The 23,806-nt window shown below is 45.3% G+C and overlaps 1 protein-coding gene across 2 annotated transcripts in view; it reads left to right on the forward strand.

Annotated features, from left to right (window-relative positions):
• The window catches only part of CACUL1 (CDK2 associated cullin domain 1), a 65,334-nt gene that overhangs the window by 34,894 nt on the left and 6,634 nt on the right, over window positions 1–23,806 (forward strand). For both annotated transcript variants that reach the window (XM_064144278.1, XM_064144279.1), the window contains 2 exons: window positions 2,446–2,548; window positions 21,170–21,259. In XM_064144278.1, the coding sequence (XP_064000348.1) occupies window positions 2,446–2,548; window positions 21,170–21,259 (193 nt within the window). The remainder of the gene's footprint in view (window positions 1–2,445; window positions 2,549–21,169; window positions 21,260–23,806) is intronic.

Here is a 23,806-nt window from a genome sequence, read left to right on the forward strand (position 1 = left end):
ATGGCCAGATTATTATGGTATGTGTATAGTTTTGACAATGGCTAAGGGTTGGATTTCAGACAAAAACTTAATGATAATGTTCTGAAGATTTATTCCAGTTGTGTTAAATGCTTTAACATATAGGAGGGCAACTTGATTTAAAGTGTGGGAGAGATCCCTTAAGATCTTCCACCCTGAAGTAAATCTCTCAGATGAGTTATTTTTGATTAAATGGATTTTCTGCTACAGTATCTGTTTAACTATCTGACACAAGCTGTCCAGGTTGTTCCATTTACTTATTAGTGCAGGAGACTTATTTTGAGACTTAGGCTGGAGAACTGGGCAGGAAGAAATTTGAATGAGGTTCAACAAGGGCAAGATTAGAGTCTAGCACCTGGGAAAGAACAACCTCAGGGATCAGGATAGGTTGGGGACTCACCTGTCGAAAGGCAGCGAAAGGGAAAAGGATCTGGGGGTCCTGGTGGATGAAAAGTTGACCATGAGCCAGCAATGTGCTCTGGTGGCCAAGAAGGTCAGTGCCACTCTGGGGTGTATTAGAAGGGCTGTGGTTAGTAAGTTGAGAGAGGTTCTCCTTTTCCTCTGCCCTGATGAACCTGCATTTAGACTACTGTGTCCAATTCTGGGCCCCTCAGTTCAAGGACGTAGAACTGCTTGAGAGAGTCCAGCACAGATCCACAAAGATGATGAAGGGAATGGAACATCTTCCTTACGAGGAGAGCCTAAGAGAGCTGGGGCTGTGCTGCTTGGGGAGGAGAAGCCTAAGAGGTGACCTCATTCATGTTTATGAAGATGTGCAGGGTGAGTGCCAGGAGGCTGGAGCCAGGCTCTGCTCAGTGATGCTCAGTGACAGGACATGGGGCAGTGGATGGAAGCTGAGGCATAGGAAGTTTCATTTAAACATGAGGAGGGATTTTTTCCTCTGTGAGGATGACAACACTGGAACAGGCTTCCCAGGGGGGCTGTGGAGTCTCTATCCCTGGAGATATTCAAGGCCAGCCTGGGTACATTCCTGTGTGATGTTATTCAGGTGATCCTGCTCTGACAGGGGCTTGGTCTGGATGAGCTTTTGAGGTCCCTTCTATCCCCTAACTTTCTGTGATTACTTTGTTGTTTTCCCCCAGCAGTTAAAATTCACCTATGAATAAAATACTGACAGGAAAGACTACTACGAATTGCAGATTGTGAATTGAGAAGTAACACTAAATAGTATGTTAGGTGTAGAGACCTTTAAGGAACTCAAATAGAATTTCCTATGAAGGCTAAAGAGGTGAAATTATCGTTAATGCTAAGTGGGTTAAGATAATTGAATCTTAATGTTAATGCAGCTCAGGTTTGTATAGGTATGTATATAACACTTGCAGAGTTGATTGATTCTGAGTAGCTATCCTTTGAGATTACTGAGGAACCACAGATGTGGATAGCTGTACTGAGTTACTGTTGTAACATACCTATGTTAATGGCTTAATCACTTTCAAACGTTGGGGAAAATGTTTCCTTCTGTCTTAATTATGATTGGTGTTGGAGCACTTATAAAGTTCTCAAGTGAGGTGGTGAATTTTTTTCCTACAGACTCCCCAGTCTGGATCAGTGTGGAGACATAGTTGTGAATAGAGTGAAACCCCCCCAAACAACATGTCTGTCTTTAACCAGCTTTGTTACCAACGATGCTAAATTCATTCTTAATTTTAAATACTTTTTGTTGATGTCCAGGAATGTTCTACTTAGCATAAATTGTCAGCAAGTAGGTAATTTACAGGTCAAACAATCTATGGCTTTAACAGTGTGGCAAGTAGGATGAGGGAGGTTATTCTTACCCTGTACTCAGCACTGGTCAGGCCACATCTTGAGTCCTGTGTCCAGTTCTGGGCTCCTCAATTCAAGAGAGGTGTTGAGGTGCTGGAAGGTGCTCAGAGAAGGGTGACAAAGCTGGTGAGGGGCCTGGAGCACAAAGCCTATGAGGAGAGGCTGAGGGAGCTGGGGGTGTGCAGCCTGCAGAAGAGGAGGCTCGGAGATGACCTCATTGCTGACTACAACTACCTGAAGGGAGGCTGTAGCCAGGTGGGGTTGGTCTCTTCTGCCAGACAACCAGCAACAGAACAAGGGGACATGGTTTCAAGTTGTGCCAGGGGAGGTCTAGGCTGGATGTTAGGAGGAAGTTGTTGCCAAAGAGAGTGATTGGCATTGGAATGGGCTGCCCAGGGAGGTGGTGGAGTCACCATCCCTGGAGGTGTTGAAGCAAAGCCTGGCTGAGGCACTTAGTGCCATGGTCTGGTTGACTGGCTAGGGCTGGGTGCTAGGTTGGGTTAGATGACCTTGGAGGTCTCTTCCAACCTGGTTGATTCTATGATTCTATTTTGAGCTATTTTTCTTTAGGGGGAAAAAAAAAACAACATTCTTTATTTGCTGTTATGGGAAACAATCTTAAACTTCTCTCTTATTTTCCAGAATAAATTTTACATAGAAACCAAGCTTAACAGAGACTTAAAAGATGACCTTATAAAGCTGTTTACGGAACACGTTGCAGAAAAGCACATTTACAACCTAATGCGTAAGTAAAACCTCCTGAATTTTTCTTGCAATGGGGGCAGTGCTTTCAGATGTTGCCAGAAATCCAGACAGAAAATGGCAAATGATTAGGAATCTGAAATATGGATTCCTTTTTAAGGCATTCATGTGAAGAAATGTGGCACTTCAACTTACTTTTATCGGAAGTATGACTTTGAAGTTATGGTATTTGTGAGTAGGTGGAGGAACTAATGTGTGCTAGGGGCTGCCCTGCTGGAAAGCAGCTCTGTGGAGAAAGACTTTGGAGTGCTGGTGGGCAACAAGTCCTGCATGGGCCAGCAATGTGCCCTTGTGGCCAAGAGAGCCAGTGGCATCTGGGGTGCATCAAGAAAAGTGTGGCCAGCAGGGCTAGGGAGGTTCTTCTGACCTAATCTGCCCTTGTGGAGCCACACCTGGAATACCATGTCCAGTTTTGGGCTCCCCAGTTCAGGAGAGACAGAGACCTGCTGGAGAGAACTGTGAGGATGATGAGGGCTCTTGAGCATCTCCCCAATGGAGAGAGACTGAGACACCTGGTATTGTTTAGCCTTGAGATGACTGACAGGGGATCTGATCAATGTGCACAAATATTTGAGGGGTGGTTGTCAAGTGGAGGGGGAAAATATCTTTTTGGTGGTGTGCAGTAATAAGGAACAATGGATGCAAACTGGAACAAAGAAGGTTTCACCTCAACATGAGGAGAAACTCCTGTACAGTGAGGGTGAGAGAGCCCTGGAACAGGCTGTCTGGAAGGTTTGTGGAGTCTCCTTCTTTGGAGACTTCCAAAACCCACCTGGATGCATTCCTGTGCAGACTACTCTGGGTGATCCTGCTTTTGTCAGGGGGATTGGACTCAAAAATCTCTCGAGAATGAGGTCTCAAGGTCCCTTTCAACCTCTATATTCTATGATTCTGTGCTTCCCTTTTGACTTGTGTTTTTGAGCTAATGGATGTTTTATTGTCCTGTTGCTTACACTGTCACTCTTTAATTTTGTGGTGTACTCAGGTACTCCCTGCTACTTAGGGAACTGCATGGTGCTGACAGCACTTTCTCAGGCTGCTGGGTTTATGCAAATAGAGTAGAATTCAAGTGATGTGCCTCCTATTGAGTGCTCTGGTGGGTGACTCCCATGGCAAAGCACCGCATTTGCTTGCAACTTGCCACCATCAGTGTGTCTTTGCTTCTGGCTTTGGGAAGGCAGTTAGCAAAAGCAGAGATAATCAGACTTGGAGTTCAAATTGGAAAAGTTTGCTGTGTGCTGAGCACTTGACCTGTCTGCCAAGAGAATTGGAAATGGAGGTGCTTTGTGTGGCTGGGTGCCCCATGCTGAGGTCATTATCTGTCCTGATGTACTACCTGTGACTCAGCCCTAGTGTAGTGTTTCTATTTTCATCCAGCTGCTCCTCTCCTCTTTTTTTGATTTCTCTGAAGCAATTGCTATCTGTATGCTTAATGGAGACCAAATGAAAGGTGGTCACAGTTGAGTATATTTCCTTTTTTGTGTTCATTTGGGTAATAATGCCCTTCTCTTTGCAGCAAAGGGCTGGAGGAGGAGGCTTTGCTATGTGACACTGTTTTCATAGGATCATAGAATGATCTGGGTTGGAAGGGACCTTCAAAGGTAATCCAGTCCAACCTTCTCTGCAGTCAGCAGGGTCATCCTCAACTAGATCAGGTTGCCCAGATCCCTGTAAAGCCTCACCTTGAATATCTCCAGGGATGAGGCCTCAACCACCTCTCTTGGCAACTTGTTCCATTGTTCCACCAGTAGGATTCCTGGAAGTTGGTGTCTAAGGAGAAGGGTGAGTGAATAGAGTGACTGCTCTGAGGTCAGGGAGCCTGCTACCCTAGAACAGTGGGAGAGCATCAGCTTTGGTGCCACCGTGTTCATGCCACCTTCCAAAGTCTCCTTAGAGCTTTTTGCCATGCAGCAGGAAAATGAGGAATGCCCAACCTGTGGGCCTGGCTTGGTTGTGGTGGGTTTTGTTAGCTTGATTTGCAGGGTGGGTTTTTTTTGTTGTTGTTTTGTTCTTTTTTTGGTTGTTTTCTTGTTGGTTTGTTCACAGAGAAAGTGATTTCCCATTGGAATGGGCTGCCCAGGGAGGTGGTGGAGTCACTGTACTTACAGGTGTTCAAGAAAAGCCTGGATGAGGCACTTAGTGCCATGGTCTAGTTGATTGGCTGGGTGCTAGGTTGGACTGGATGATTTTGGAGGTCTCTTCCAACCTGGCTGATTCTATGATTCTTAAATTTTTTTGTGCCTTAGAAGTTTAACAATATCACCAAACCTGTTAAGATCATTGCTGCAACAGGATCATGGAAAATGAATCCAATACTACCTTTTCAGGCAGTGGAATGAGCCACCCAGGGAGATGAAGTCATCACCCACCCTGGATGTGTTTAAGGGCTATTTGGATGTGGTGCTTAGGGCTATGGTTTAAGGTGAATCTTGTGGAGCAGGGTTCTAGGTTGGACTTGGTGATCCTGAGGAGCTTTGCCAGACTGGATGTTTCTGTGACTCTGTGATTAATTAAGCACATGACAAGTTTTTGAAGCAATGAAAGCATTTATGTGACTTGAATTTTTTTTTTCTCTTGTCCCATGGCAAGGCAAAGCTAACACCAGTCAGTTCTTCACAAGTAATGTGTGTTGCTTTGTAACTTGTTTTTTTGGTGGATGTTAGGAGTCAAATAGAAATTGCAGATGAACTATTGAAAGGAAAACAACTGTGGCTCTGTGTGTGTGCAAAGCTGAAATACTTCTCAGGTCTGTGCTAGTTGCAGAACTTAAAAGACATCATGAAAAGTAAAAGTAAGCAACTGTCTTGCTGTGTATGGAGCTATTGTTCAATGAGCAGCTTCTTTGGGTTTCATTTCAGTCTTGCTGTCAGTTTATTAAAGCTGAATTTAGTTTTTATCATCTCAAGTAAGCTACTCTATATTGACATGTATCAACTCCTCACTGTGGTCTGAATTGGCTAAATCTTGGAGAACAGAATCTTTAAATTCTGTTAGAAGTATGCCTAGAGAAAATTCTAAACTTGATAACAGATCCCAGACCAGAGAGCCAACCAGAGCCTGGGCTGCATCAAGAGAAGTGTGGACTTCAGGGCAAGGGAAGTGATTGTCCCCCTCTACTTAGCACTGCTGAGACCTCACCTGGAGTACTGTGTCCAGTTCTGGAGCCCCTATGACAAGAAGGATATGGATGTGCTGGAAGGTGTCCAGAGAAGAGCCACGAGAATGATCAGAGCTGCTCTGCTGTGAGGGGAGACTGAGGAAGTTTGGGCTGTTAGGTCACCTCGGAGCCTTCTGCAGACTGCATTGTGACCTTTCAGTAGCTGCAGTGGGCTACAAGAAAACTGGGGAGGGACTTTCAGGCTGTCAGGCAGTGATAGGACTGGGAGGAATGGAACCAAGCTAGAAATGGGTAGATTCAGACTGGATGTCAGGAAGAAGTTCTTCCCCATGATAGTGGTGAGACCCTGCAACAGGTTGTCCAGGGAGGTGGTGGAAGCCCCATTCCTGTAGGTGTTTAAGGCCAGGCTAGATGAGGCTGTAGACAGCCTGATCTAGGGTGAGGAGTCCCTTCCCATGGCAGGGGGGTTGGAACTAGATGATCTTTGTGATCCCTTTCAATCCTGACTGATCTCTGATTCTATCCCTGATAAATAACTGAAGACACAGAGTGTATGATGGAGCACTGTGAAGGTGCTGAAAGTTCTGCTGTTGTACCATTTTCTGCCATTCTCAGCTGTTGTTTAGGGCTTGCTGTAATTTGGGCCATTACCTTGAGGAATATTACACTGACTTAAAGTAAGATCCCAGTGAAAACAGGATGTTTGTCAATTACTTCAGTTCCTGATGTCAGTGGCAGTATGAAGTGCTGGTACTTGATAGAGATTTTGGTACAACAGAACAGTGGCTTTGTATCATGGTGGGGAATAAGTTGAGTAAGTCTGCTTAGAAAATGAAGGTTGATGAGGCATCTTGGGGCTGTTTCTTAGGGATGTTGCAGTTGCCACTTCAGTAAGAAGCAGCATGTCTTCCCTCTAAAACACAGAATCAGTCTAATCAGCTTGGGATCCAGACTCAGAGGACAAGACTAGCATCTGCTTTTGCTCTTGCAGTTGTTGCTTTGTTTCCTCATACCAAGAGCTTTTTGTTGTTTGTGTCTTGTCAAACTGTCAGGGTCTGGAAGCTGGCAGGTCTATTTGAAGTTGTGTTCAGGAAGGAATGTAAGTGCATTTTGGATTCATATAAGAAAATTCCTGCTCCATATCAAAAGGCAAGGGGAAAAAAGAATGTTGGAGAAGCAGTGCAGCACAGATGATAGCATCAGTTAGGGTTGCGAGGGAGCAAAAGGTTCATCCCGTTCCAATCCCCCTGCCATGGGCAGGGACACCTCACACTAGATCAAGCTGTCCAGAGCCTCGGCCAGCCTGGCCTTGAAGACTTTCAGGGATGAGGCTTCCACCACCCCCCTGGGCAACCTGTACTAGAGTCTCATCACCCTCATGGGGAAGAACTTCTTCCTAACCTCGAGTCTGAATCCACCCATTTCTAACTCTGTTCCATTCCTCCCAGTCCTATCACTACCTGACATCATAAGACCTTTGTCTTAGTGTTTGATCTAACTCAAACTCACACTGGTTGAGTTGGCCTTAGTCCCTGGTGCTGTGCTTGAAGGCAGAAGAATGGCAAATGAACTCCTGGTACAACGAGATTGCAGAAAACAGTGATTAAGTTGTGAATTCAACAATTTTCAGGAAAAAAATATCACTCAAGTGAACTTTACTTGGGTAGGTTTTGCACAAACACCAATTTGGTTCCCTTTTCCTTGATAGACAGTTTTTGTTTTGAATAAAAGCTCTACTATCTTGACAGCACTTTGGAACAGTTAAATACAGTTAAAAAAAGCCTGTAGTCCACAGATCCTTGAGCACAGTTGTGTTTGTGAATCACTTTTACACTCTCACACTTGATCAAGTCAATGTTCTTCCAATTAAAGTGGATACCTTTGAACTAAGTAAAAAGAACCTGATTTTTTCCCCCTTTCAAAGCCAAAGCTGGCTTTAGCTGATAAGACAGCTGAATGAAATGGCTTGGGAGAAGTTGCTGTGTGCAGAACTACTTAACTGAATGGAACAAGCAAAGATACAGCATCTTATTTACAAGAAGCTTCAGAAGTGCTGGGGAGGCAGGATGCAGATAAATACCCCCTTGTGAGTAGGGAAGGGACGGTGGAGAATGCTGCCTTTGTTCCTGCTGGAGTCCTGCGTGAGCCAACATTAAGCAGTAAAATTCATCACTGTGCATTTGGCTTTCTTAGGCAGCCACTATCCTTTCTAGTTGATTAGAACTGGGTTTTCTGGCCTGTAGCCTCAGTGCCCTGGAAACCTCCTGCCTGTTTTGTTCCTGTGTCTGGAAGAGTGGCAATTACTGCAGATTTTGACTGTCTTCTCTGCTGGAAGTGGATAGCAGCTTCTGAAAGTCTCTACTTAGGGTAATTGCAGTAGGCAGAGTTCAATGGTAAAGAGTGTTTGCAATTAAGTCTGCTCTTCTCTCCTTGGCTTTGGCAGTTTAGTGCCCCAAACAAGCTTGGTTTTGAATCCAATGAAAGAGAAGAGCTACTAACAGCTTAGTGTTGTTTGTTTGGTGGACAGACCACTTTGCTTGCAGCTGTAAGACTTTGCAATTTATCTTCCCTTCTCTTTCAAGAAACTAAAGGAAGGTGAGTGCTAGGCTGGAGTCCTGCTCTGGAAAGGTTGATGCTGTTCTCCACAACACAATATTGAGAAGAAAAGCAACAATAACTTCAAGTGTGGTTATACAGAACCACAGAATGGTTTGGCTTGGAAGGAACTTCCAAAGGTCATCCAGTCCAACTTTCCTGGAGTGACCAGGGACATCCTCCACTAGATCAGGTTGCTCAGAGCCTTATTGAGCCTGACTTTGAATATCTCCAGGGGTGGGGCCTCAACATAATCTCCCTGGGCCACCTGTTCCAGTATTCTACCATCTTGTGGTAAGGAACTTGTTCCTGACACCCAATCTAAATCACTTCTAATTAAAAACCATTGCCCCTCATCCTACCACTGCAGGCCTTTGTGAACAGCCCCACTCCAGCATTCTTTTAGATCCCCTTCAGGCTTCTCACTGGAGCCTTCTCTTCTCCAGGCTGACCACCCCCAGCTCCTTCAGGCTGTCCTAGCAGCAGAGGTGCTTCAAGCCTCTGATCATTTTTATGGCCCTGTTCCATCAAGTCCATGTCCTTCCTGTATTGAGGGCTCCAGAGCTAGATGTAGTACTCCAGGTGAGGTCTCAGAAGAGTGGCAGAATCCTCTCTCTCCATCTGCTGGCCATGCTGCTTTGGATAGAGCCCAGGCTGCCACATGCATTCTGGGCTGCAAGTGCACACTGGCTCATGTTCAACTTCTCATCCACCTGTACCCTCCAAGTCTTTTTCTGCAAGGTGGTTCTCAATTTCATCATCCCCAAGGCTGTACTGAGATCTAGGATTGCCCCATCTTAGATGCAGGACTTTACACTTTGCCTTACTGAGCCTCATAAGTCTCCTCAGTCCACCTCTGCAGCTTGCCTGGATGTCTCTGATGGCATCCTGTCCTTCAGACTCATCAACCACACCACTCAGCTTGGCACAGATTTGCTGAGGGTGCTCTCATAGTATTGTTTATGTTGGAAGGGACAACAAAGATCATCCAGTTCCAACCCCCTGCCACAGGCAGGGACACTTCCTGCTAGAACAGGTTGCTCAAGACCTCATCCAACCTGGCCTTGAACACTTCCAGGGAGGGAGCAGCCACAACCTCCCTGGGCAACCTGTGCCAGTGTCTCACCACCCTCACTGCAAAGAACTTCTTCCTGAGGCCCACTTTCAGTCTCCCCTCTGCCAGTTTAAACCCATTCCTCCTTGTCCTGTCATTACAAGACCTTGTCAGTAGTCCCTCTCCAGCTCTTCTGTAGCCCCCTTCATATACTGCAAGGCCACTCCAAGTTCTCCTGCAAGCCTTCTCTGCTCTATGCTGCAGAGCCCCAACTCCTGTAGCCTGTCCTCATAGCAGAGCTGCTGCAGCCCTCTGAGCATCTCTGTTCATTAATGAGGATGCTGAATGGCAGTGGTACAAATACAGGCCACTGAGAGGCATAGATGAACTGGGTTTTAAGTGGCTGTACTAAGCTGGATCAGAAGTCACTGTAGCCCAGTTTCCTGGCCTTGACAGAATTGCATCATTATATGTTAGGTGCTGCAGGAGCTGGATGCCCATGGTTTTATGTCTTGAAAGATGTGCCTTGTAGGAAGAGCTGAAAGCTTCCTTGCACGCTTTAGGCTGATGCCTGCATTAAGTAGTGTGGTTTCAGGGGAGCAGAGTATGGAAGACCTACCTATTGTTGTTGAGGACCCTGTGTTCACCTTTACATGTGTTTGGAGAGTTTTCTGTCAGGCTTGCTAATGACTGGTCCTGTGGACAGGGTGCCAGTTAGTAGCTTGAGCACATCTGCTTTAATCTTGCCCAAAAGGTATTAAGTTAATATTGTCCAATGCAGCTCTGTCACAGGAACCATGGAGCAGTAAGTGGGGATGATCAGTGAATTTGCTTCAAAAGCACATTCCTAATCTTGAGCTAAAGCATTATTATAGCATTTGGAATCACTCTTCTTTGTTCTTCCCTTTTGTCATCACCACTGTGATAGCAGAAGCCATGTGGCTAAAATGTCCCAGTCGATTCCTGAGGCCATTCTCTTCTGTAATTTATTGGATGCTGCTTACTTTACTTTTTCCTTATAGTGTGCAAAATCATTATAAGAAGAAAACATGCACAGTTTTACTCTGTCATCTTCATAAAGTTGTTTCTCACTTCACAACCCAAAAAGCCTACTGAATGACTTGCCTGTGGAGTGACATAGTCTGTCTTCAGCATCAGCCTACATAGGTCTGCATAGGTCAACTGAAATTAGAAGATTCTTTCCTGATGACCTTAAAAACAGGCAAAGTGGCAGAGCACTGGGACAAAATTAATTCCAGTGTGCTTGTACCAGACTAAAATGGGATGATTTAGGGTTTTTTGTGGTAGAAGTATTCTGTATAACTGGGGAGAGAAGTGAGTCTTCTAAAGCTGTTGAAATACAAGCTTTGGATAGCAAATGTTTTGGGGGGCAGGAGGCTTCTACAGGCTCCTTTTGGGTTATGGGGAAGGAATGCATTTATTGTCAAGTTCTTTAATAGTATTTTTTTAAGGCTTTTGTGCACTTAGAAAATTGTGAATCTGTTCAGTGTTTAATCAGTTTCTGCCTTGTTCTGCATAGGCAAATCATAGAATCAACCAGGTTGGAAGAGACCTCCAAGATCATCCAGTCCAAACTATCCCTCAGCCCAATCCAGTCAACTAGATCATGGCACTAAGTGCCTCACCCAGTCTTTTCTTGAAGGCCTCAAGGGACAGTGCCTCCATCACCTCCCTGGGCAGCCCATTCCAATGCCAATCACTCTCTCTGTGAAGAACTTCCTCCTAACATCCAACCTATAATTCCCCTGGCACAACTTGAGACTGTGTCCCCTTGTTCTATTGCTGGTTGCCCTTAACCTGCTCTGCAAGTTCCCATTCTAACATGTAAAGAAAAAGCTTTTATCCTTCTTCCCTGTGTTCCCTGCATATACGTAGACAACAGTAGCTGATAGTGGGAAGCAACAGTGGTATGATCCATTTCTTTTCCAGTATGTGGGGAATGTGCTGGGGTTCAGCTGTTGCAGGATAATCCTCCTCCTCCAAAGTACTGAACGAACACATTAATGTGGTAACACCAGCGTCAGCCTAATGGCACTGACCCCTTCCACTTCATAGAATCAATCAGGTTGGAAGAGAGCTCCAAGATCATCCAGTCCAGTATTTTGTGCTCCAGAACTGACTGTCCATGGGGCTGGGTCAGATGCAGCTTTGCAGTGATTGGTATTTTCTAGTTGTTGGTTTATAATGGGTTTGAGTTGGTTTAGACTAGATAGAAGATTTTTTTTTTATATAATGAGGGTGGTGAAATCATAGAATCATAGAATGGTTTAGGTTGGGAGGCACCTCAAAGATCATCCAGTTCCAAGCCCTCACCATAGGCAGAGACACCTCCCATTAGAGCAGGTTGCTCAAAGCCTCATCCAACCTGGCCTTGAACACCTCCAGGAAGGGAACAGCCACAACCTCCCTGGGCAACCTGTGCCAGTGTCTCACTACCCTCACTGCAAACAACTTCTTCCTAACATCCAGTTTAAACCTTCCCTCTGCCACATTAAGCCCATTACTCCCTGTTCTGGCATTACAAGATCTTGTCAGTAGCCCCTCCTCAACCCTCCTGGAGCCCCCTTCAGATACTGGAAGGGCACTCCAACATCTCCTCCAAGCCTTCTTTTCTTCAGGCTGCAGAGCCCCAACTCTCTCAGCCTGCCCTCATAGCAGAGCTTCTGCAGCCCTCAGAACGTCTTGGTGGTCTCGTCTGGACTGGCTCCAACAGTTCTATGTCCTTCTTGTGTTGTGGGCTCCAGAACTGCACAAAGTACTCCAGGTGGGATCTGAGGAGAGCAGAGTAAGGGGACAGAATCCCCTCCTTTGCCCTGCTGGCCACACTGCTCTTGCTGCAGCCCAGGACAGGGTTGGCACAGGTTGCCCAGAGAAGCGATAGATCTCCCATCCCTGGAAGAATTCAAGGTCAGCTTAGATGGGGCTCTGAGCAACCTGCTGTAGTTAAAGATGTCCCTGGTTGTTGCAGGGGAGTTAGACTAGATGACCTTTAAAGGTCTAACCCACACTGTTCTATGATTCTGTATCTGTTCTTAGACCCGAATAGGTGCCCCTAACCTCTCCAGGTCTGTACAGGATAGGTTTTACAGCTATCCATCTTTCTTACCCTCCGTGTTCTGCAGGTGCTCTGTAGATCTGACTGAATAATCAGGAGTAACTCCCCAGGTAGGAGTGGTATCACTAATGTTGAAGTGGTAGCTGTAATCTAACAGGGCTAAGTAACTGTGTCGTAACCATCTTGCTACCACCTGTTACAAAATGCACTCCTTTAAATGACATTTTAATTCACACACAGGTTTTGTCACTGAACAAACCTTTTCCTTCCAAGAACTGAGTTATTTTTAAAGGTTGCAGAAACATTCCTTATCTTTCTTGTTCCATGTTGATTAAGTTGCAGCACCTTGAAGTAAGGAAGACTGTAGAACAATCTCAAACAATGACTGTCATGTTTAATCTGATTTCTTTGGTAAAGAAACATGAATAATATTTCAATAAACCCTCATAAACATGAAAACATCATCTCATTTTCCAGTTCCAAAAGTCTATTATGTCTCTATTTATAGCTTTGGTTTTCAGATTTATGCATGTTCCAGCACTTGAATATTTTCCAGGTGATTAAGGCTTGGAATTATTTTGTAGCATTTTTATTAGATACTTAATAAAGCTTTTGGGCTATGTAATGAATATTTCAGAAGTAATCTGTGGCTTCATTAAATGCCTAGTGGCAAACACTTTAGTAATAAACATGACTTAAAAGGTGTTGGGTTGGGGGTTTTTTCCCCTCTAACCTACACTTGAGTTTGTTACTAGCATTTGAGGGCTTTAACTTGTTAGGAATTTTCATTCTGTTTAGAAGAAAATAAATGCAGAGTCAGGAGGAGTTTGGTGTAACTGTAAAATGTGAGAGTGAAGCCAGAGGGAAGTTTGGCTTTCATGCACAAGGTTTTTGAAGTCCTAGATCAGTAGTTAACGTGTACAAATTATAGCTGGGTTAAAGTGCTGACAAAATAATGCATGATCAAACTTTTTCATTTAAAACAGCAATAAAATAGGCAGCAGCTAAAAGTCCCCAAAGCAAAAAGAAAGAAAACCAGCCACAACAGCACAACCCCCAAGAACACAAACAAAAAACCCCAAGAAAGAAACAAACCCAACCCAAACATACATAAAAACCCCAAACAAAAAATAAAGCAAACCACAACCAAGCAGCCTCCCAAGAAAAACTTCATCCCAAAACAGCAGCCCCATCCTTACAGCCCTGTCTTGGACACACCTCTTATAGCAGTTCCCTCCTCCTTTAATGGCAGTTGGCTTGTGGGATTCAATCAAGAGCTTTGCATTGGGCTGGATTTGGAAATAAAGATGGTGATACAGGAACCATATTCAAAGTGAATCTGATGTTACCACAGTGAAGCAGAAGACAGATGTGGATGTGCTGGAATGTGTCCAGAGAAGGCTGTGAGGATGGTCAGAGGGCTGGAGCTCCTCTCCTGTGAGGATAGGCTGAGAGAGTTGAGGTTATTCAGTTTGGAGAAGAGAAGACTCTGAGGAGACCTTATTGTGGCCTTCCAGTATCTGAAACGGGCTACAAAAAAGCTGGGGAGGGACTTGTTAGGATGTCAGGGAGTGATAGGACTAGGGGAGAACACAGCAAAACTGGAAGTGGAAGATTCAGATTGCATGTTAGGAAGTTCTTCACCATGAAGGTAGTGAGACACTGGAACAGGTTGCCCAGGGAGGTGGTGGAAGTATCATTCCTGGATGTTTTCAAGGCCAGGCTGGATATGTCTCTGAGCAACCTGATCTTGTGCGAGGTCTCTGCCCGTGGCAGAGGTGGCAGAATGAGATGATGCTTAAGATCCCTTCCAGCCCTGACAATTCTCTGTGGTCAGGTGGACCTGATATAGTCGAGCTGAGAGGAAGGTAATTTATTACTGGATAGATTTGACTGCATGAGAACTGAGCATGTCCCTGAAGGACACAACTGCCAGACGAGCCTGTGCTGTTGAGGTTTGTTTGAGCCATGCCTTGGTGATAGCTCCATCCTTACTGCTGTGCCATTCCTCTTCTCTCTCACTTGTGTAAGACCTCAAGTTCTCTTCCCAGTTATTAGTCTGCTAAATAAAATAAATGGTGCATATATATTGGAGCCAAATTTGTACAGTGGGATAAAGATCTTCTGAATACCTTTGTTTTACTTTGGAGTTTGACTAAGTGAGCATCAGTTCTGCTTCTAGAAAGCAAGAGCTGACTAACACCTTAGTTGTGGAAACTGTTGGAGTTGCTTTTCATGTGAATACACTTTAAGTACATTGTGGAATAATTACAGCTGTGACTATATCTGCCTAAGCCATACTTATGTATGATTTGTCAAAATCTCTGCCTTTGAAGCTCTGATAAATGCTTACAAAAGGAGAAAACAATCTTGTGTGTTAACACCCAAAAGTGTTCACTGTTCTTCCAGAAAAATGACATCTTTGCCAAGCTGAAGAAATCTATTTTGAGAAGAATTTTAAAGGATAGAAAAAAGATTTTTAGAGCAGCTAACACCTCTACTCCTCTTTGTTTTTTGCATGTGAATAGGCTGGATGTTAGAAGGAAGTTGTTCACAGGGAGAGTGATTGGCATTGGAATGGGCTGCCCAGGGAGGTGGTGGAGTCACCATCCCTGGAGGTGTTCAAGCAAAGCCTGGATGAGGCACTTAGTGCCATGGTCTAGTTGACTGGCTAGGGCTGGGTGCTAGGGTGCTAGGTTGGACTGGCTGATCTTGGAGGTCTCTTCCAACCTGGTTGATTCTATGAATCTTAAATTACAAACAAGTGACTTTGAACTTGTAAGTTACCAGCTGCTGCTCCTGAAATTGCTGGTGTCCTGGACCTTGCCTCTTGCTTCTGGGGTAGAACAACTCCATGGGTCAGCATGGGCTGAGGACTGACCTGCTGGAGAGCAGTGAACGGGAGAGGGAGCTGGGGCCCTAGTGGATGGGAGGTTGACCATGAGCCAGCAATATGTTTTGGTGCCAAGAAGGCCAATGCCATTCTAGGGTGGATTACAAGGGCTGTGGGTAATAGGTCAAGAGAGGTTCTCCTGCCCCTCTATTCGGCCCTGGTGAGGCTGCATCTGGAGTACTGTGTCCAGTTCTGTCCCCCCGCCTCAGTCCAAGAAGAACCTCAGGGAACTGCTTGACAGAGTCCAGCACAGGTGGTTAAGAGAATGGAGCATCTTCCTTATGAAGAAAGGCTGAGAGAGCTGGGACTGTACAGCTTGGAGAGGAGGAGACTGAGAGGTGACCTCATTCCTATTTATAAAGGTGTGCAAGGTGAGTGCCAGGAGGCTGGAGCCAGGCTCTGCTGGGTGTTGCCCAATGACCAGACAAGGGGCATTGGGTGGAAGTTGAGGCATAGAAAGTTCCACGGGAACATGAGGAGGATTTTTTTTCCACTATGAGAGTGACAGAACCCTGGAACAGGCTGCCCAAGGAGATTGTGGAGTCTCCTTCTCTGGAGATATTTGAGACCCACCTAGCTGTGTTCCTGTGTGATCCGATCTAGGTGATGCTGCTCTGGTAGGGGGTTGGACTGGATGAGCTTTTGAGGTCCCTTCCAGCCCCTGACATTCTGTGGTACTTGCTGTAATTGGGAAGTAGCTTGAACTGTCACTGGGGGACAGTGTTACTGTGCAGTGATGGAATAGAGTAACTCAGTGCTGTAGAGTATCTAAAGTGCTGCAGGTTCTTGCATCACTTACTCCAAGGTAGTCATCCACTGTTCCTCAGAAAAATCCTGAGGCCATTTGGGTTTTACTTTGGTTCATATTTCAAAGCACTTTGCCATTTCTCTGCAAGTAAAGCATTTAATCCTAGGAACTCACACAGCTATTTGATTGTGCCATTAGTTATTTACAAGACTGTTTTCAGGTTAATTAACCTCTTTGCATGTTGGTTACTTAGTCTGTAAAACCCAATATCAGCTTGTAAACACTGTGGAGGTGGTCAGATGATATTGTAGTGTCATTACCCTTATGTCATTCATCTGAGAGTTAATTTTCTTCTGCCTCACCCTGCTCTAGCTTTATAAGTGTCACAGGTAGGAGTCTGTGGAACATCTGTGTTGTAGAGTCTCATTAATTAATCTAATAATGGAGGAGTTAGTGCCTGAACATTTGGAGGCCTTTTATAAGATGCTAAAATGACAACAGAAGTATCTGTCTGGCAGACACTCACTTCTCTTTCTTGAGTTTGACTCTCTTAAGTAGTATGTTTCATTGCAACCCTGGAGATGAGTTTGCATGTGAAGTTTTACATCTCTTGTGTTGACATTTGTGTAAACCTGCATTGATCCAGAGAGTTCTGTTCATTCTGAAAATACATCTCTTATAGCAGTGCTGTTTGTTCTTCAGGTGCCAATACTTTTTGGGGGAGGTGTAGACTGATTCTATACTGCATGAACTAATCCATAGAATCAGTCAGGGTTGGAAGAGGCCAAAAGGATCATCTAGTTCCAACCTCCAACAGCCATGGGCAAGGACACTTCATTCTAGATCAGGCTCTCCAGAGCCTCATCCAGCCTGGCCTTAAACACCTTCAGGGATGAGGCTTCCACCACTTCCCTGGGCAACCTGTTCCAGGCTCTCACCACCCTCATGCTGAAGTACTTCTTCTTAACATCCAGTCTGAATCTACCCATTTCTCTGCGGTCTCTTCCAGCCTTGTTAATTCTGTGCTGCTTGGCATCAAGGAGAAGCAGTAGCTGAGCCCCTTTTTGCTCCAACCTCTCTTCAGGTAGTTTTTGAGAACAGCCTCCTCCAGACTGAACAATCTCAGCTCCCTCAGGTGCCCATTGCAGGCCCTGTGCTCCAGTCCCTTCATGAACTTCTTTGCCCTTCTCTGGATGTTATTCTTAAGGAATAGTATATCCTTGCAGTTTTGAGCAACCCAAAGCCTTTGCTTAGTCATATTGGTGTTGAATGTAATACCTTTGTGCTTGTGTTCACAGACTGTAAATCAGGACTGATAGAAGTTTGCATTGTAGCATCTGGTGTAAACAGTTGAAGAAACAAAGGTGTTCAATACACTTTCTGGAGCTACCATCCAGTGATATTTCCATTGGAATGGGCTGCCCAGGGAGGTGGTGAAGTCACCCTCCCTGGAGGTGTTCAAGAAAAGACTGGATGAGGCATTTAATGCTATGGTCTAGGGTGAGTGCTAGGTTGGACTGGATGATCTTGGAGGCATCTTCCAACCTGGTTGATTCTATGACAATGCAGAAGATATTTCTGTGGGATTGATCTCCAGGGGACTTCTTCACTGACTTTACTCAAAATTCTTTTCTCATGATGGGTGATGTGGTTAATAATCCACAGGAACAAGTGGCTGCTGGTTTTACTTATTGCATTACATAAAGTAGCTTCTGGAACATTTTTAAATGGGTTTAGCTTGTTATAACTTGGGTACTTCTGGATAACACAGTTCTAAGTTTATCAGGAAGCTTTGTTAATTGAAAATACTTCCTTAACATCCATTAAAATGTCCAGGTGTTTTTTTTAGCTCTGGGCTTTGTGTTCTTTAAGGCAGTATTAATTTTTAGACTTCTGCTAGTTTAAATAATTTGTTGCATGTAGCTTTGGTGTCTACACGTGATAAACAAATTTACCATTCCCTGAACACCACAAATCTCTTGGTGAAGCTTCATGCTGGAGTAGCTGCAATCTAATTCACACAGAGATTGGATTGTGCTTTATTGCCTGCATATCTTCCTTATGAAGCATTGTGCCCTTTTTACCTTTTGCAGCTTTCCTGACTGCTAAGAGGCTATTGGAGAAACCTCTTAGCAGAGAGGATGGAAATATGTCATTACAAAACAAATCACAGGCTCTCACCTATTCAGGGCTTCAGCTGAAGGGAGCAAGGACTTTAAAGATGTTTTTGTATTATTATTGTGAAAGACATTAATCTCTAAGAGATGGGTTGGTGCAATCCCAAGCACAACTCCAGGCTGGGTGGCAAATGGCTGGAAAACAGCCCTGAGAAAAAGGACCTGGGGATCTGGGGTGATGAAAAGCTCAACATGAAGCAGCAGTGTGAGTGCAGCCCAGACAGCAACCCTGTGCTGGGCTGCAGCAAGAGCAGTGTGGGCAGCAGGGCAAGAGAGGGGATTCTGCCCCTTTGCTCTGCTCTCCTCACACCCCACCTGGAGTACTCTGTGCAGTTCTGGAGCCCACAACACAAGAAGGACACGGAACTGTTGGAGCCAGTCCAGAGGAGGCCACCAAGATGCTCAGAGGGCTGCAGCAGCTCTGCTATGAGGACAGGCTGAGAGAGAAGCTCTGCTATGAGGACAGGCTGCAGCCTGGAGGAGAGAAGGCTTTGGGGAGACGTTGGAGTGGCCTTCCAGTATCTGAAGCCCTCCAGGAGGGCTGGGGAGGGACTATTGGCAAGATACTGTAATGACAGAACGCTGAGTAATGGGTTTAAAGTGGCAGAGAGGAGATTTAAACTGGACGTTAGGAAGAAGTTCTTTGCGGTGAGGGTGGTGAGACACTGGCACAGGTTGCCCAGGGAGAGTTGTCACATTCAGTGATTCTGTGCTCCACAACCTCCCTGGAGGTGTTCAAGTCCAGGTTGGATGAGGCCTTGAGCAACCTGTTCTAGTGGGAAATGTCCCTGCCTATGGCGGGGCTGGAACGGGATGATTTTTGAGGTCCTTCCAACTGAAGCCATTCTGTGCTTCTATTCTATGATCCTAAATACAACCATTTGGATTCCCATTTGCTTAAACTTCCCTTTTTAATCTGCCTATCACACAAGCCCCTTAAACAGCTCCACAAAGAGAAGAACATGCTACTGAAGCTGTTTTCCTTTCATGATCAGTACTAAAGTGACAGATGCTGAAGGCAGAACTTGACAAGCAGGAAAGTCTAAAAAGCAGAGCTACTAAAATGCAAGCACAAGAGATACAATACGCCTTGTAGGCAGACTTTGTCTCCTCTGTGTAGTTGGCATAGAAGGAGGTGTGTGTGTGTCCTTTGTAGCTGAAAAGCAGCAGTTGGTTGAGAGCTCACTGATATTTTCTGTTTGCTTGTTCCTGTTATTCAGGTGGATGTGCAAACCTCGACTTAGTGCAAGGCAGGCTGAAGGCCTGGCTGGTGTAATATGAGCAGTAAATGTGCTGCTGCCAGGGATTTCCACAAGAGGAAGATGCAGTTATTGAAATGTTTAGCATGGGAGAGACCAAAAATGAAGTAGAGACATTCACTTGTGTTTAAAAGAATAAACAGCTTTTACTTGAAGCTTATTTCCCACCCACGCCCCTGCTACTTAAGCCTGTAGAATTCAGATGTGACCTTAGTGGTATGGGCAGCATGCTGCATGCTGTAGGAGCTGATGGAGCAGGTCCACAGAAAGGCCACAAAAATGGTCAGGGGGTTGGAGCACCTCTGCTACAAAGACAGCCTGAGGGAGCTGGGGTTATTCAGCCTGGAAAAGAGGCTCCAGGGAGACCTAATAGCAACCTTCCAGTACCTTAAAGGAGGTCTACAAGAAGACTGGAGATAGACTGTTTACACAGGCCTGCAGTGGTAGGACAAGGGCAGTGGACTCAAACTAGAGCAGAGCAGAGTTAGATTGGATGTTAGGAACAAGTACTTTACTGTGAGGGTAGTGGAACATTGGAACAGGTTGTCCAGGGAGGTGCTTGGGGCCCCATCCCCAGAGGTATTCCAGGTGAAGCTTTGAGATGGGCTTTGGGAAACCCGATCTAGTTAAGGATGTCCCTGCTGACTGCAGGGGGGGATTGAACTGAATGACCTTTGGAGGCCCCTTCCAACCCAGGCCATTCTGTGATTCTATTTCCAGATGTTGTGCATGCACAGTGTGAGAGTGGTTCCAAAAATTAGTTGTTTACTTCAGTTCTGCATCTGAATGTGTGGAGCCATTGCTAGCTTGATTGTTCCTTAGAGCTCCTGCTGCCTGTCTGAAACTGGATGAAAAGCAGGTTAATTCATCTTTTCATTAGTCATCTTTTGAACAGAATACTTCTATTTAAAGGTGATGGTTTATTCCTCTTGTGAATGAAGATGCAATCACAGAAACATGCAGGTTGGAAAAGCCTCTCGGCATCACCATGTCCAACCTAGAACCCTACTCTGCAAGATTCACCTTAAACCATAGCCCTAAGCACCACCTCCAAATGACCCTTAAGCACATCCAGGGTGGGAGACTCCACCACCTCCCTGAGCAGCTCATTCCAATCCCTGACCAGTCTCCATGAAAACTTTCTTCCTAATGTCTGATCTAAACTCCCCTGTCTCAGCCTGAGGCCATTCCCTCTATATCAGATAGCTGCCTGTTCCCTTTATGAAGACCTTTCCTTTATGGGGACCATCCCACACTCTACAACTACCTGAAGAGAAGATGTAGTCGGATGGGGCTCAGGCTCTTTGCCCAGGCAGCTTGTGACAGGACAAGAGGGCATGGCCTGAAGCTGCGCAAGGGGAGGTTTAGGTTGGGTTTTAGGAAGCACTTCCTGATGGCAAGGGGAATTAGACACTGGGATGGACTCCCCAGGGAGCTGATGGAGTTGCTATCCCTGGAGGTGTCTGAGGAAAGCTTGGATGTGGCACACGGTGACATGGTCTGGTCACTGTGGTGGTGTTAGTTCATAGGCTGGACTTGATCTAAGAGCTCTATTTCACCCTCAATAATTCTGTGACTTCAGATTACATCAACAAAAGCACAACTCCTGTGTTTCCTTGATGCATGTGTAAGAGCCTGTATCCCTTCATTAGAAAAATGGCTAATCCTCTGCATTTTGTTTCAGCTTTACTTTTGGAAGCTCAGTCGACGCCGTTTCAAATAACTCCTTCAACCATGGCAAATATTGTGAAAGGCCTCTATACACTACGACCAGGTAACACAGAGAAGGGTTTCTAGGACTCTCTCATGCTGTGGTTGTGATAAATTTGTCCTAAATGCTTATGCACTTGCTGTCTGTCTAATGCACCTGTGACAAATCATAATGCCTAGTTCTGGTAGGCAAAAATCTCTCGTTCTTCTACTAGAAGGCTGGAGAGAGACTGTTTACAAAGGCCTGCAGTGACAGGATGAAGGACAGTGGCTTCTTCTCCCAGGCAACCACCAATAGAACAAGGGGACACAGTCTCAAGTTGTGCCAGGGTAGGTATAGGCTGGATATTAGGAAGAAGTTTTTCACAGAGAGAGTGATTTCCCATTGGAATGGGCTGCCCAGGGAGGTGGTGGAGGCACCGTCCCTGGAGGTGTTGAAGAAAAGCCTGGATGAGGCACTTAGTGCCATGGTCTAGTTGATTGGATAGGGCAGGGTGATAGGTTGGACTGGATGATCTTGGAGGTCTCTTCCAACCTGGTTGATACTGTGATTCTATGATTCAGACTTGAACAGGTTTAGACTGGATGTTAGGAACAGATTCCACACTACAAGGACACAGTGCACACAGTCTCAAGTTGTGCTGGGGGAAGTATAGGCTGGATGCTAGGAGGAAGTTCTTCCCAGAGTGATTGGCATTGGAATGGGCTGCCCAGGGAGGTGGTGGAGGCATTGTCCCTGGAGGTGTTCAAGCAAAGACTGGATGAGGCACTTAGTGCCATGGTCTGGTTGACTGGATGGGGCTGGGTGATAGGTTGGAGTGGATGATCTTGGAGGTCTCTTCCAACCTGGCTGATTCTGTGATTCTAAGGGAGTGCCCAGGGAGATGGTTAGGTTCCATCCCTGGAGGTACACAAGTTGAGGATTGACAGGGCTCTGGGCAACCTGATCCAGTTGAGAATGTTCCTGCTGAATGCAGAGAGGGTTGGACTAGATGAATTTTAGAGGTCACTTCCAACCTAGACCATTCTGTGATTCTCTGGAGACTTTCAAGGCCTGTCTGGATGAATTCCTTTGTGACTTGAGCTGAATTGCATGGTCCTGCTCTGTCAGGAGTGTTGGACTCAATGATCTCTTTGGGTCCCTTTCAATACCTAACATCCTGTGATTTCTCTGTCTTGCATAAGGTATCGTGTGAATACCAAATTCATTTAAAGCCATACAAAACCCTGTAACCAATCAAACAAAGAACCCTTAAAATACAAAACCCTGTAACCAATCAAACAAAGAACCCTTAAAATACAAAACCCTGTAACCAATCAAACAAAGAACCCTCAAACCTCTTAAAAAAACCTCCACCCAACCAGCCAAACAAAAAGCCTTAAACACTCCCCTCAAAAAACCTCCAAGCCAACCAATCAAAAAAAACCCAAACCCCCAAAACTAAGCAAACAGGAAGAAAACCAACCAGAAATAAAAACTAAAAACCAACCTGACCCTATCCTCTACTCTGGAGACAGAGGCAAAAGCTTGGCTAAATTATTCCTCCTGAAAGGAGGCTGTGGGGAGGTATCAGTCTCTTCTCCCAAGTAAAATGTAGTAGGGCAAGAGGATGTGGCCTCAAACCATGCCACAGGTGGGCATTAGGAAAAAATTCTTGTCTGAAAGGGTTGCCAAGCATTTGAACTGAACAGGCTGCCCAAAGAGGTGATGGAGTCATGTGATGGTTTGGGTGTTCCCTGCCCCCCCCCCCCGACTTTAGAAATCACCCAGACTAGACTCAGCTGGCTCTGGCAATATAAATGAAGCTATTTATTTACATCTGGCACAACATACAAGCAGACACTTACAGTATATACAGTTAAATATAGAAGGTAAAAGATAATAGAGAAACACAACAGCCCTCCCAGAAACCTGAGTCCTCAGGAGGGGCTCTCAACCACCCCTGCACCTTCCCCCTGCCCCTCTCAACCTTACCCCAGTCCTAAAGAAGAATAGAGGTTTGGCCAAGAGGTTAAGAAGCAAAGTGGGTTAGACCAAATGGAAGGTGAGGTTAGGGAGTAAGATGTTGCTCAGCCAGCAGCCCGAGTGAGAGAAAATGGTGAGAGTGTTAGCTAATGTTTTCATTTCTTCTTCAGCAAGACTGTGAGGGAAGTAGACATCACCACTGTTTTCCTTTCACAGCCTGTAATCTACTACTTCTCACCAAAACATACTAGCTAGCTTCAAACTAGCACAAATCACCATCTAAGGAGTTATTTAAAAGACATATATAGGTGAACATGATCTAGTGGTGAACTGGGCAGTGTTAGGTTGATGGTTAGGTTTGATCTTAAAGGTCTTTTCCAACCTAAATGGTTCTGTGGCTGTGACAAGGGAGGTTAGTGCACTGTTTTTTGTTTGAACTACCTCCCCACCAGCCATGAGTTTGCTGATTAGGAGTCTGTCAAAGCATAGCATGGACCAAGGAACCACATGTCTGAACTGAGCAGAAACTCAGGATGTGCTTTACTGAATGTATTTAAACCACAGATACCATGTAAGGCAACTGCTGCAATCTGTGGAAAGCCTGGCTTCAGGAATGCTTGAAAAGTATTTCTCTTTCTCAGAACT

This window comes from Pogoniulus pusillus, chromosome 6 (genome assembly GCF_015220805.1).
Source record: "Pogoniulus pusillus isolate bPogPus1 chromosome 6, bPogPus1.pri, whole genome shotgun sequence".
In the NCBI taxonomy this organism is placed as follows: Eukaryota; Metazoa; Chordata; class Aves; order Piciformes; family Lybiidae; genus Pogoniulus; species Pogoniulus pusillus.